Here is a 12,744-nt window from a genome sequence, read left to right as displayed (position 1 = left end):
TAAGATACATCCAGTTCCTTGGACACTGCATTAAACCATATGTGTTTGTTTATAACTGTTAAAAAACCCAGGGCATACACAAGTTGTTTGTCTCACATATGTTTAGTCAGACATTAGTTAAAAAGCTGCCCTTCCTGTTACCCCTTTCGCAGTACCAGATGCAGGCACAAGCCAGTGGAAGTGGAGCAGACATAAGCATGACAACCTAATTCTCTGCATGAAGGAAGTAGCTGGGGACGAGGAGGGGGAAGGGGAGACAAAAACACACAAGGTCAGTGCAGGAGATTGAGACATCTGTCAAGGCTGGAAGTTAGTACATTTGCTTTTATCACAGCAAATATTGGTGCTGCAACAGTTTTATGCTTACAGCAGTGCATCCTGTGAGCACAAGTAAATACGCATGATAGTATCCTGATTTTTATTTTAAGTCATACCCAGCAGGAAATGGAGCTAGTAAAGTCTGGCATAAATGTAATGCTTGTTTTCATTTAGTGCAAAGGAGAGGAAGAGACAGAACCTAGAGCTGTGTCTCTAATGCTATACTTTCAGTTACAGAACTAAACCCCAGTTCTAAACAAAGCACTATTTCAAAGTCCATAGATTTGATCCATCTAGAGTAACCCACGTATCAATGGGAAGCTTGTGGAAGTCAGGAAATAGGCACAAAAAAGGGTTGCAACATAAGCATTGTCCCTTAAAATATGTTCTGCTACCTCTCACTGTCAGATGCTACCACGAAGAGTGAGGCTTTGGGTTGTACTGTCAAGTTTACCCACGTAAAGAAAGCCTAGTTAAAGCTTTCTTTACAATACTCGATGTAAACGGGACTGAGTGAGGAATAGGAATTGACTTCGTACACAGCACAATTTCACCAGTAATCCGCCTACTTTAGTACATAGTTCCTGCATCTGCCCTGAACGCCCTAACCAAGCAATTATCAAGAGGAATTGGCAGAGACTTCACATCCAAGCATAGCTGGCCAGCACACAGGTCCTTACAAACATCCCTTCTTCATTAGAGTGCATTAGCAGTTACTGCAAATGCTGACAGTTACTACATTTGGTCATGTATGTGTTAGGATACAACTGTTTAATCTGCTTCACATTTATATACATATATATAAAAATTATATATACAAATTTATATAGGAGAGCGGTTCAGTACAAAAAGATGAGAAGTAGCTGCACATCTTCTGTTGCAATTCTAAATACACCACTGCTGGACATGTTCTCCAGGCATGATGTAAATCCTGTGCAGTTCAACATTCACCAGAGAAGAATGATTTCAACTAAGTGCCAATGAAATTTAAAAGCTTCTGATTTTGTACAGCTTCTTATAGAGGAGTCTCAAAGAGCTTAGAACTGATTGAATGAACTGTGATTTATAAGTAGTATTTTCAAAAATCTATTACTCCTCCTAAAAGACACATCTTTTTACACAGATTAGTAAACTTTCTTTGTAGACTGAGAGACTATTTTCTATCAAATTCTACAAAATGTGAACTTTCTTCTACTATATTACCTTTGTAAACAAGGCTTAATTTTATGTTTTTACCAGTGGCACATTTCAGCATTTGGCGTTCAAGAGTAGCTGCTGGCCAAATGCTAATTTTTTTTCTAGCTAATAAGAATGAGTACTGGAAATGAGATGGAGAAGTGATATAACAGATGTGTGAAATCGTGAGTAGTGGAGACCGATCATTCTCTGTGTATCCAAAGCGAAGGGGCGATTCCTCGTGGAGCAGGGAACTGATCGGCACACCCCTTGCCACAGAACACCGTGGCTGATGATATTTGGGAATAGCTGAGGGCCAAGTATGTTTCACAGAAAAAAATACATTCACGGTTACAAATCCATAGAAACTCTATCTTGCTTAGGATGTCCTTGAGCTGGAAGTGGTTGAACGCCGAGAATCCATGAGGGAAAGATTCACGTATGCTTGCCCTGTTCTTGCACTCATCTGGGGCGTACGCTTTTAGCGTCTATGGGAAAAAGGAGATATGGGGCTAGGTGGGATATTGGTCCGATACAATACATACAGAGGCTCTTACAAGTAACACCTCTGCCAAGTGAGTTGTGTATTGCCCCCTAAGTGTTTTGTCAGCTGATATCTGTGCCTCTGTACTGTTGACACCTGCAGCAGGATTTGTAAAAACAGTTGGACAGAGCCCCGCTCCTTGTTACAGCAGTGTTTGTATTACTTACTCTTTTACTCTGAACGTGGAGTAAGGATTGCTCAGACAAATTCTACCATTAATGCACCGCAGAACAAGTTTCTCCAAGCTATCTACACACACACTGAAGCCCATAAAGCTTCTGACTAGGTTCTAAATCAAACTCATGCACTTTAAGAGAGAAATGCAGGCTCTGTAAATCATTGATGTTTTTTCAGCATGCAATTAGAAGTTTGTTTCCAAGAATGAATTGAGCAGCGAAGTAAAATAAAAAGGTTCGTTCAGCAGTGTGTCAATCTGCACAGTAAGCTGGAACTCAGAGATTCCTAACTCATCTATTTCCTAATGCTTTAAAACCTTCCAGGAAAGACTAAGCCTTCTGCTGACCTAGCAATTTATGAAAATCTATAAGGATGATAAACTGACATTAATATTTGATAAATGGACAGGCCGTACCCAGCCATTTGCACCTTATTAATAATTTTCTCAAGTGTATTATAAGACAACTGCTGAAGTCAGCTTTTTGTATAAAGGTGAACACCAACAAAACCACTACATTTCTGAATTGGAATGCCTTCCATCTAAAAAAGTAGTTCACAGTCATTACTGCTGAAGGTCAGTGGCTATGAATGAACACTTGCTGGACACTTAGCTGAATGTTTATTTGTTATGCTGCATAAAACTCTACAAACTTAGCAGCCAAAGGTATTCAAGGACTCTATGCTTGCCAGTGGTGCTCTGAGTAGTCTTTTAGCTAATATTTTAATACAGAGACCTCTGCAATATAAAGCACATGATTAAGACTATTTAATATCATTACTTCTCTTTCATTGCCCCAAAGCTAGGGATACATCTAATTTCTCTAACATCAATACCTTTCCCATGCATGTCTCTTTTCTCATCATGGCTGTAGACCAAAGTGTGCAGACAATTTCAGACTTAGCCACGCACAAGCCTTCAAACTTCCCCTCTTCCCAGACCTAGCTTGCTGATGTCAATTAAAAGACTTCCCTGCGAACTGGGGAAAAGGTCATTTTCTGCAGTAATTTAAAAAATGTTTTTGTTCTCAAACTTTCACAGAAATTTTAATTAAGTAAAAGCCAAATGTTTCCATGTCAAAGTTTTTGATGTTTCAATGTTTCATATGTTCTGTGAGTGGTGGGTTTAGTTAGCAAACAGCTGTAGATTCAGTATGTGGGCACAGGGGAATCACCTCTGGAGATCTGGTTTTTGCAGGTGTTGGACACTGAAAATTGAACACTTGCCACATTTAAGGGTAACTACAAACTAAGAGCAGCAAAAGGCAAAGGCTTCCACCTCCCATTTCTCATCCTTGCATTTTCAGGATCAGAGCTTCTTACATCTACAAAGCATCCATTTGGTGTTGGATGCTGGCACTGAAAGGACTGCACCAAGGAAGAGCCTCTCATTCTCATAAACATTTTAATTATTAAATGGAACAGTTTTCTTATTGTTAAAAAGCTAGAAGGGCACCACAATTAGAATTCTTAGCAAAAGAATATGTGGAAATCCTATTCATTTAAAGTTACTTAAAAATAATTATTAATGTATTTTGTTTTCTGATTTTTTTTTCATTTTTCTCTCTTCATGCAAACAGTTCAGCACTGAAATCAGCAGACTACTGCACAGACTCTGAGCACAGACCACCCATACTTGTAAAGCTACAGATTACAAAAAGTTGTGCATAGCTGTGAAAAGTGATTTTATAGCCACAAAGCTATTATAATCTACTGAGAATCTACTGAATGGCTTCTGGAGTGCAAAGGGATATTTGTTGTGACTTTAGAAAGAAATGATTGCTACAAAATCATATATCTAACAGATAAATGATGACATGTTAACTGCTTTCAGACTCAGTAAAACAGTAATACGAATTGGATGAACAAGTAGTTATGCATTATAATTATAGGTTAGATGATAATTTTCTTTGCTGTAATTGTAGTTCGGTCTGGGGTTTGGTCTTCCTGTTATCAGTTGTATTCCTCTTAAAACAAAGTAGCATTCTAAGTCAACAAACAAAATCTGTCTTTTCTGCAGCTGACTTCTTTAAATCGGATGTAGTGAAAATTAGACCTGGAAAGCTCAAGAAGCCAACAGAGAAGTGCATGGCCTGATCTCTTCTAGCTTCTTTTTGTCTTACCTCTAACTAGGATGAGTTGGATTTTATAGCTCTTTATAACTTACGTGAACCTAGTTTGCTGGCTTCATTTCTGGTTTCAGTAATTGCATTGTGGACTAAATGATCCAGAACCAAAACCATCACAGAAAAGACTGTCATTTTAGCTCCTTGCATCAACATTCAGGGAAAGAAAAGGAAGAAAAATGCAATCTGCTGCCAATGCTGCTACCTGCTCAGTGGCTCAATGACAGATTACAGTCTCTAAGTCTCCATCCCTCACAGCAGGGATGTATCCTCCATCCTTTTTTGTCCTCCTAGTTTTCTTTTTTCTTTTGCAGAAGGCAGAGAAAAATTAGGAAAAGATGCATGGTAAAATGTCTTTTTTAGAACTCTCTCATTCTACAAGTACCTTGTGGAAATCTGTGTTTCAAGTAAAAATGAACAACTTATCTCAAATATACTAGGCACTTAAAAAAATCCTCAAAACTCATGCATGCTTCTTACACATATTACGTGTTTAAATATTATTTTCTAAAAACCCAGTTTTATTATTCCATAATTTCTGGTATACCTCGGTTAGCTTTAAGAGCTTTAAACAAAATCTTTCTTTGCTGTCATTGCATTTACAAACCCCCCACAGTCTCAGCATCAGAAACTCTGTTAGTTTTAAATAAAAGGAACTGAGGAGCTCTAACCAGTGAGTTAAAACAGCCTCCTTAATGGACCAGAAAAGTGTAAGTTGTCATAACAGTGGAATGCATGGGTCTTTATCATTTGACAGATAACATATGTTTTTTCTCTTCCTCTGCTCTGTCAGAGATGACTCTAAAGCCAATGTATTTTCTAATAAACCATAAAAGAAAATACATTTAGTAAAAAACTACTGACATGACTATCACTAATTCATGACAATTAATGTTCTCTTCAAGATGCAATTACAAGTACGTAACTCGTTACACTTTTCAGTAGAACGCATGTGCAGTATAAAGTGAGCATTTATGCCACAGAGTACCTTACAAGCTACAGAATACCCCAGCAGTGGAAGCAAGTTTAACCTACAAGCCCCAAACATATACAGAATGTACTATGCTGTATAACACAAAATAAACGCCTTCATTAAGTTCAAAATATGAGTTCAGCTGAGAGCTGCCACGGCCACCAAATCTAACCGTAAGCTCTGCACAGCCCAATAAGGGAGAAATACTCTTTTACAGAGGATACGAAACAGAACAGGGTGTTTCCACCCCATCGAGGTCAAAGGTCCAACACAAGGAAAACTGGTGCCAACCTGATGTGCTGAATTGTTTCCCTTTAGATCAAGTTTTAGCCTGCTCCGTGAGAGAGAAATAGACTATATTATTCAGCTATAGGACTGAAAATCCTGACAAACCTAGCAACTCAGTATTATAATTTGGAGACATATTGTACTAAAGAGAACCGTAACAATGAGTATTGAGAAGTATTGCAATCACCTAAAAAAAGCTTGAAAATAAAATACATAATCAAAATTAAATCTCTGTTTGCCAGGCAGGTCTAATGAGGTCAAAGCTTTTTTCCTAATTCATTCATCGGATTAAGAGAATGGCTCAGAAGAGAGACACTTTGTCACACTCCTCACTCTCAATCCACAGAGGTGCAATTGTCACAGAGGTGTACATCAACAGATGCTAAATCCACCTAAAATTGCCAAGCTGACATCAAGGAGTGCAGAAATAGCACATAATCATCACCATCACTCAGCAGTCCACAAGCATTTGTAATCACGTTGGTCCTTGAGAATGGGATAAAAGATATAGTAAGAAAAACAGGAGAAAGCCCAAGGTGCTCTCACTCATTCCTCCATCTTACCCCTTTCTAGGTCATGCTGAAGATCTTCAGAAAACAGATTCATATTATGCTGAAAGTTCATTGTAATAAATGAATAAGAAATGTCATCCATAAGGACAGTGACCACTCAAAAATAATATACAGTACCTCTACATGAAGAAACAGGGATGATGATGATACATCTGCAAAAATCAAAGCGTTACTAAAATGTCTGTTGACATCACATCACACAAAGAGTGCTTCTGCTGCTTCCGCTTTTGTTACTGCAAATTGCCTTGGTCTACAATTTCTCTCCAACTGCGTTCACCTTTTTCTCCCTGTCCCTATATCTTTTTGTTTCTTTGTTTTGCTTCTTTTTAATCATTCCACCAGTAAAGCTTAAATTTTAGCAAAGTTGTGTCTATAACAACCAGTAATAAATCAGAAGCTGAGAATCCAAAAATGGACAAAAATGTGAAAAATGCTGTTAACGTCTTCAAAAATCTACTTATGTGTTTCACTGCATACCTTTACTCTACTTTCTAAAGTCTGATAACCCATTACTTTCCCATTGATTTTCCCTTTTCATCATTTAGACTTTCTCCCATTTGTCTGCTCAGATTTCTGATCTCAACCCGTGTTATTTTCCCCAGTGATGCAATCATTATATTGCCACATTTCTTTCTTATATTAGCTGATGCAAACAAGTTCCACTTATTTTTCAGGATGCGGATTCTCCCTTACTGGTCAATCTGCACTGGAAGGGAGAGTCTTCTCTCAATACAGAAAACCCCATACATATGCCTGGAATAAAGCAGAGTTTCTAAAAGTGGCTGAAAACTATGTCTTCTAAGTGCACAGTTAATTCTTTTAACCAGAGAATTCTTACAGAGTAGGAGAAACTGGTAAAAGACAGATTATATGCAAGTTGATCCACTTCATCTAGCCCACATTATGGGCTAGATTTGTGGAGAGTAGTGGGGGGGAATGAAGGTAACCTAAATAATAATCACAGCAGGAGTAAAAGATTTCCCAGAAAGAAAGAAATCTCCTATTATCAACATGTGGTTAAGAAGACAAGGGAATAAATTGCCCAGTATTTAGTGGCTGGGCAGAGCTACAGCAAAGCACTAGGGCAGAAAGCTCTCGGCACATGGTCTATAAAGCGATGGTTCGTCACCAGTTGGTCCCCAAGCAGAAGTTACTAATGAACAGATTTCAGCGATGCACTACTGCAGAAGCCCCTCTGCTTCCAGAGGGGAAAGACTGGAAGGTTTAGAAGACTTCCAGCCACTATGATTGTGATCTGAATGTAAAACAAAGAACAGATGTTTATCACAAATGTGTGATAAACAACTGTAGTCCTCTGCTGCTGCCCCCTGGGTTGTGGAGCAGAGGAAGCTAAGTGACATGAGCAGCCTCCTCCAGTGTCGTGATTCGTTTCCACTTCTCCAGACACAGCAATATCACAGTTCGCGGTTACCTCCTTTTCATGCTAGCTTTTAAGTTCAAGAGCCCAGATAGAGACAGGACTCATACCACTGACCCTCAAAAATGGCTTAGTGAAACAAAAAACTATTTTCTTCATTCTTATAACCAGCTGCAAATCCTAGAGCAATATAAATGAAGCTGCCTGTTTCATGATAGCTTTTCCTGCTCGCAAGGGTTGAGTAGAAGAAAAACGGGGGAAAAGGTATGAGAATAATTGTAAAAGGTGGCTATGTTTAAAGCTTAAAAGGTAGGTATGTTTAAAGCTTAAGCCTACTATACAATGCAGTATGAAACTTGGACATCACTATGATGATCCGGGATTAACCTGGGAGTAGAAACATCGGCTCCGTTCCCTGGCAGTCCGCGGGACGTTCATCTGCTATTCCTCCTACACGTCTCTCGTGCCTCATTCTCATTCAGCTTTGGTTTTAATATCCCAGGTTTGATCATTCAGCCACCAGGACCTAACTATTTCTTTCTACTCTCTAAACAGGTTTATGGCAATACGGCGATGCTCTCAAGATTCAGTACAACCTGGATGATATCCACAGTACGTGACACCTTTGACCTGCTAGAAAATCTGCACTATATCAAAACCTGAAAGAAAAAAATAATAAAACTCACAATCATGCGTTATTTTCTTTAAACCGCTTCAGGAATCCTTCAGGATGCTTCTACCTGATCGAATCAAAAGCAAAAAAATCGCTGTTCATCAACTCCAGCCCTGGTATCAGGCTGTGGCAGTGCACCCCGATGGCTTCCGTCCCGCTGCGTTTCAGCACCACGGACGCCGGCGGCGAGCCCACGCCCACGCCGACCTGCAGGGGCCGGGGCTGCCGTGAGGGCCCTCGCTCCTTCCCGGGAGAAGGGGAACTTTTCGAATTACGATATTAACTTTCTCCTGGGCTTTCCTGGGGCCACCGGGGCAGGACATCCTTGGTTTTTTCCCTCAAGGGGGAAAAAAGGGCAGTGATGGGATTTTCTTTTCAGTTCGGTATACAAAATAAAGAACTCCATGAGCTCAACCTTCCGAAACTTTTTATAGATTGATTTTTATTAAACTTGTGCAAATTGTGTACTTTTTGAGCTCAGAGTGCAATTAAAAAAAAAGGGGGAGGAAAATGCTTTTTGTTGAAATAAATGATTGTTAGACCCAAAACATCATCAATGACCCTTCATTTCAAAAAATAAATAAATAAAGTAGGCCACCCAGAGATACAGACAGAAAGATTTTTCTTCAAAAGTACTGAGAAAAAAAAACCTGCAACTCTCCCCAGGTCTCCTCTTTAAGCACAGTTTTTCCCCAAATTCATGTAAGCTTCTGCACAAACTCTGAAACAGTTGTACCTTCACCTAGGATCAACTGCTGTGAATCTTCTACTGGTGGAAAAGACTTTGCTCAAAGGTATACATTCTGAAATGTCCTTCCAAGCTAGAAGTAAATCACTATCTGGCAAGTCCTGGCCCTGCAAAGCTTCCATTCAACCTCACCTGCAAAGAATAAAGGGGGGTTTGATGGACAAGTAGAACGTTTTTTCTATTAGCATTAATGAGTTCCTATGAAGATAGAGTGAATTGATTCTGTTCATTAGCAGAGAGCTCTGGAAATATTTCAAACCGCCAGAAGCGGTTTTTAACTCCAGGTCCCTCTGTGCTACACTGCCTGGCCGCCCCTCTGCTTTACTGTGGGTCACACGGGAGACGGCTCTGGCTGATTTTACCCCGAGGACCACCTCAAGTCCTCACAAGCATCACAGGGAGGTTAACTCCCTCTGGGATATAACGAGAGCCGACACTTGGTTCTCTCTGAAGATGTGAGCTTCTGCGCTCAGGCTACAGGCTTTACGGGGTAAGGAATATATTTTTAAGGGCACCCGTCAAGATTACAGCATTACGAATGCACCGATTAACCGGGCTCCACTGACTGCGCTCCAGCGTGCCACCCGAGCGCGAAACCGCAGCGGCAGCGTCGCTAAGCGCTGTATTTACGGGCAGCAGCCCCAAGGGCAAGGCGCCCGCCCGCCGGGGATCTGAAACGCGGACCTGTTGCTCAGCGTCCCGCCAGCTCCGCGCTGACCGCCCTTGCCAGGCCGGGCCCTCACCGGCACGCCACAGGCGCACCGCCGTTCCCGGCAGCGGCCGGGTTACTTTCCTCGGCGGAACACTTCCCGGGCCCGCCCCGCGGCGAGGCGAAGCGAGGCGAGGCGGGGCGGAGCGGAGGCTCACCTGCAGGAGGCAGCGGCCGGGCGCGGCGTGCTCGGGCAGGCGGCCGCGGTAGACCTGCCGCTCGAAGCGGGGCTCGTTGTCGTTGGCGTCCTCCACGCGGACGCTGAGGCGGCAGGCGGCGGCGCGCGGAGGGCGCCCGCCGTCCCGCGCCACCACGCGCAGCTCCAGCGCCGCCTGCCGCTCCCGGTCCAGGCGGGCGCGCGTGCTGACGGCGCCGCTCCGCGCGTCGATGCGCAGCAGGGCCAGGGCGGCCGGCTCGCCCTCCAGCGCGTACCGCACCTCGGCGTTGGGCGAGCCCGGCTCGTCGGCGTCCGAGGCGCTGAGGCGGAGCACGGCGGTGCCGGGGGAAGCGGCCTCCGAGACGGCGGCGCGGTAGTGGGGCTGCGGGAAGGCGGGCGCCTCGTCGTTGAGGTCGGCGACGCGCAGCAGCAGCGGCTCCTCGGCGGAGAGCGGCGGCGCGCCGCCGTCCGTGGCCACCAGCCGCAGCTCGTAGAGGTCGCGGCTCTCGCGGTCCAGCGGCCCCGCCACGCACAGGAAGAAGACGCCGGCGCCGGCCGGCCGCAGCGCGAAGGCGCCGTCGCCGCCCAGTAGGGCCAGCGCGATGCCGCCGCCCTCCGACCCGCCGCCCTCCGCCGCCTCGCCACCCTCGTCGGCGTCCGAGACGGAGACGCGGGCCACGTAGTCGCCGAGCCGCGCCCCCTCGGACACTCGCGGGCCGCCGCTCTCGGTGAGGTAGAGCAGGCGGATGGCGGGGCGGTTGTCGTTCACGTCCAGCACGGCCACGGAGACGACGGCGCTGGAGACCTCGGGCTGGGCGCCGCCGTCCCGCGCCTCCACGACCAGGCGGTGCAGGGCCCGCGCCTCCCGGTCCAGCGGGCGGCGGAGGCGCAGCACGCCGCTGCGCTCCTCCACCGCGAAGTAGCCGTCGGGGTCGCTCTGCCGGCGGTTGATGGCGTAGCGCACCTCGCCGTTGGCGCCCAGGTCGGGGTCGGTGGCCCGCAGGCGGCAGACGGCGGTGCCCGGCGGCGCGTCTTCCCGCAGCCGCGCCCGGTACTCGCCGCGGCTGAAGGCGGGCGCGTTGTCGTTCTCGTCCAGCACCCGCACCGACACCCGCAGGCGGCCGCGGCGCCGCGGGCTGCCGCCGTCCCACGCCTCCACCACCAGCCGGTGCGTCTCCGCCCGCTCGCGGTCCAGCCGCCGCAGCAGCACCAGCTCCAGCGGCTCCGGCCGCCCGTAGCGCAGCTGGAAGAGCGGCGGCTCCCCCGCCGCGGCGCCCTCCTCAAGCAGCGCGTAGCCCTGCGTCCCGAAGCGGCCGGCGTCGGGGTCGCGGGCGCCCGGGAGGCGGAAGGCGGTGCCGGGCGGGCTGAGCTCGGAGACGTTGAGCTGCAGGCAGTCCCGCGGGAAGCGCGGCGGGTGGTCGTTCACGTCGGTGACCGCGATCTCCACCTGCACCACCTCGCCGCGCAGCGTGGCCGCCGCGAAGGTGTAGCGCGCCCGTCGCTCCCGGTCCAGCCGCCGCGCCGTGCGGATGATGCCCGTCTCCGGCTGGACGTGGAAGTCCGCCAGCACCGCCGACTCGCCGCTCCCCTCCGACAGCAGGAAGCCCCCCGGCGGCCCCGCGCCCGCCGGCAGCCCCGCGCGAATGTCCCCCACCAGCGTCTCGGCCGGCAGCCCCTCGTCCACCGCCAGGCTGAGGTTATACACCGGCGCCGCGCCGCCGCCCGCCGCGCACAGCCGCAGCAGCACCAGCAGCGCCAGCGCCCGCCCCGTCGGGGGACCGCCGCCTCGCCCGCCCCGGCACCTGCCGCTCCGCAGCCGCCGCGCCATGCTCCGCCGCTAAGCCGGCATCACGGGCAGCCTGCACCGCGCCGCTCCCCGCCGCCGCTGCCGGGCAGGTGGCTTCGCCCCGCCGCCGCGGGAGGAAATCTTCTACGCCGCCGCCGGTGCTGGGAAGGACAAGCCTGTGCGAGGGGGCGGGGAGGGCGGCTCCCCGCCGCCGCCGCCCCGCGCAGCCCCCGCCCCGCCGTCCCCCGCAGCGCTGCCGGGCAATGTCGCGCAAGGTTTGGATGGCGGGGCGCTGCTCTAGGGCCGCCCTGAAGTCGGAGACGTCTTGGCCGAAATGGATTCCTGGGGGGCGAGGCTGGCTTAGCTGCCCATGGGGGAAAGCGCACGGGCTGCCTCTGGATGCAGAGGCATGCCTCATGAAGGAGGAGAATTTAAATGAGACAGAATTCTGCGAGGATAAACGGGTTTGCTCGATTCAGCAAGGGTTTTTCTTGCTTTAGTATTCTAGTCCTCGGTTTTCCATGAAAAGGCTTGCTTGTTATCCTAGCATTAGGTCAGTACATAGTGCTCAGTGCAGCAGGGAAGCATTTACCAAAAATAAGCTTTAAGTAGAAACTTCTATCAGCTTCAGCAAGACCAGAATTTCCTTCCTTTTCCACTATTCCCGACTCCCATATCTATCTGGGAATGGTCTACAGATGAATTAGTGTTTCTTCAGTGACACTGAGAATATACAGCATCATATAAATGCTAAGTACCAACCATCCATCTTTCCATGAAAGCCAAGTACAATACTTGAACAGTTACCAGTCTCTTGCTGTTCCCACTAGTCCTTTACCAAACTTAATTTCACCATGCTGGCAAGCGTCTGGCAGTCGATCAGAGAAAAGTAAATTCATCCTAGAACAGACAAGTAAAATCAGGGCAAAGACAATAAAATAGCAGGAAGAGTTACTGTAGCTCAGACCTCCCCTATGAAGGGGCACTTGGGAGGGCACACGTTTTGCTATTTTCCACTTTTCCGAGTCATGAAAGAATTGGCCAAGTACCATTGCTGGGGCACCCATTCCCTGAGGAGGGGGCAAAGCCGCTGCAACAGGCCTTGATGTATCCACGCAGGGG

General features: G+C 47.3%; 1 protein-coding gene across 2 annotated transcripts in view; it reads right to left on the bottom strand.

The window, feature by feature from the left end:
* The window catches only part of DCHS2 (dachsous cadherin-related 2), a 122,862-nt gene extending 111,077 nt beyond the window's left edge, over positions 1–11,785 (bottom strand). For both annotated transcript variants that reach the window (XM_054825623.1, XM_054825624.1), the window contains exon 1: positions 9,838–11,785. In XM_054825623.1, coding sequence (XP_054681598.1) covers positions 9,838–11,664 — 1,827 coding nt within the window. In that variant the 5' untranslated portion in view covers positions 11,665–11,785. The remainder of the gene's footprint in view (positions 1–9,837) is intronic.
* Positions 11,786–12,744: the final 959 nt, after the last annotated feature.

Source organism: Grus americana, chromosome 4 (assembly GCF_028858705.1).
Source record: "Grus americana isolate bGruAme1 chromosome 4, bGruAme1.mat, whole genome shotgun sequence".
Classification (NCBI taxonomy): Eukaryota; Metazoa; Chordata; class Aves; order Gruiformes; family Gruidae; genus Grus; species Grus americana.
The sequence above is the reverse complement of the archived record's forward strand: the minus strand, read 5'-3'. Positions and strand labels throughout refer to the sequence as shown.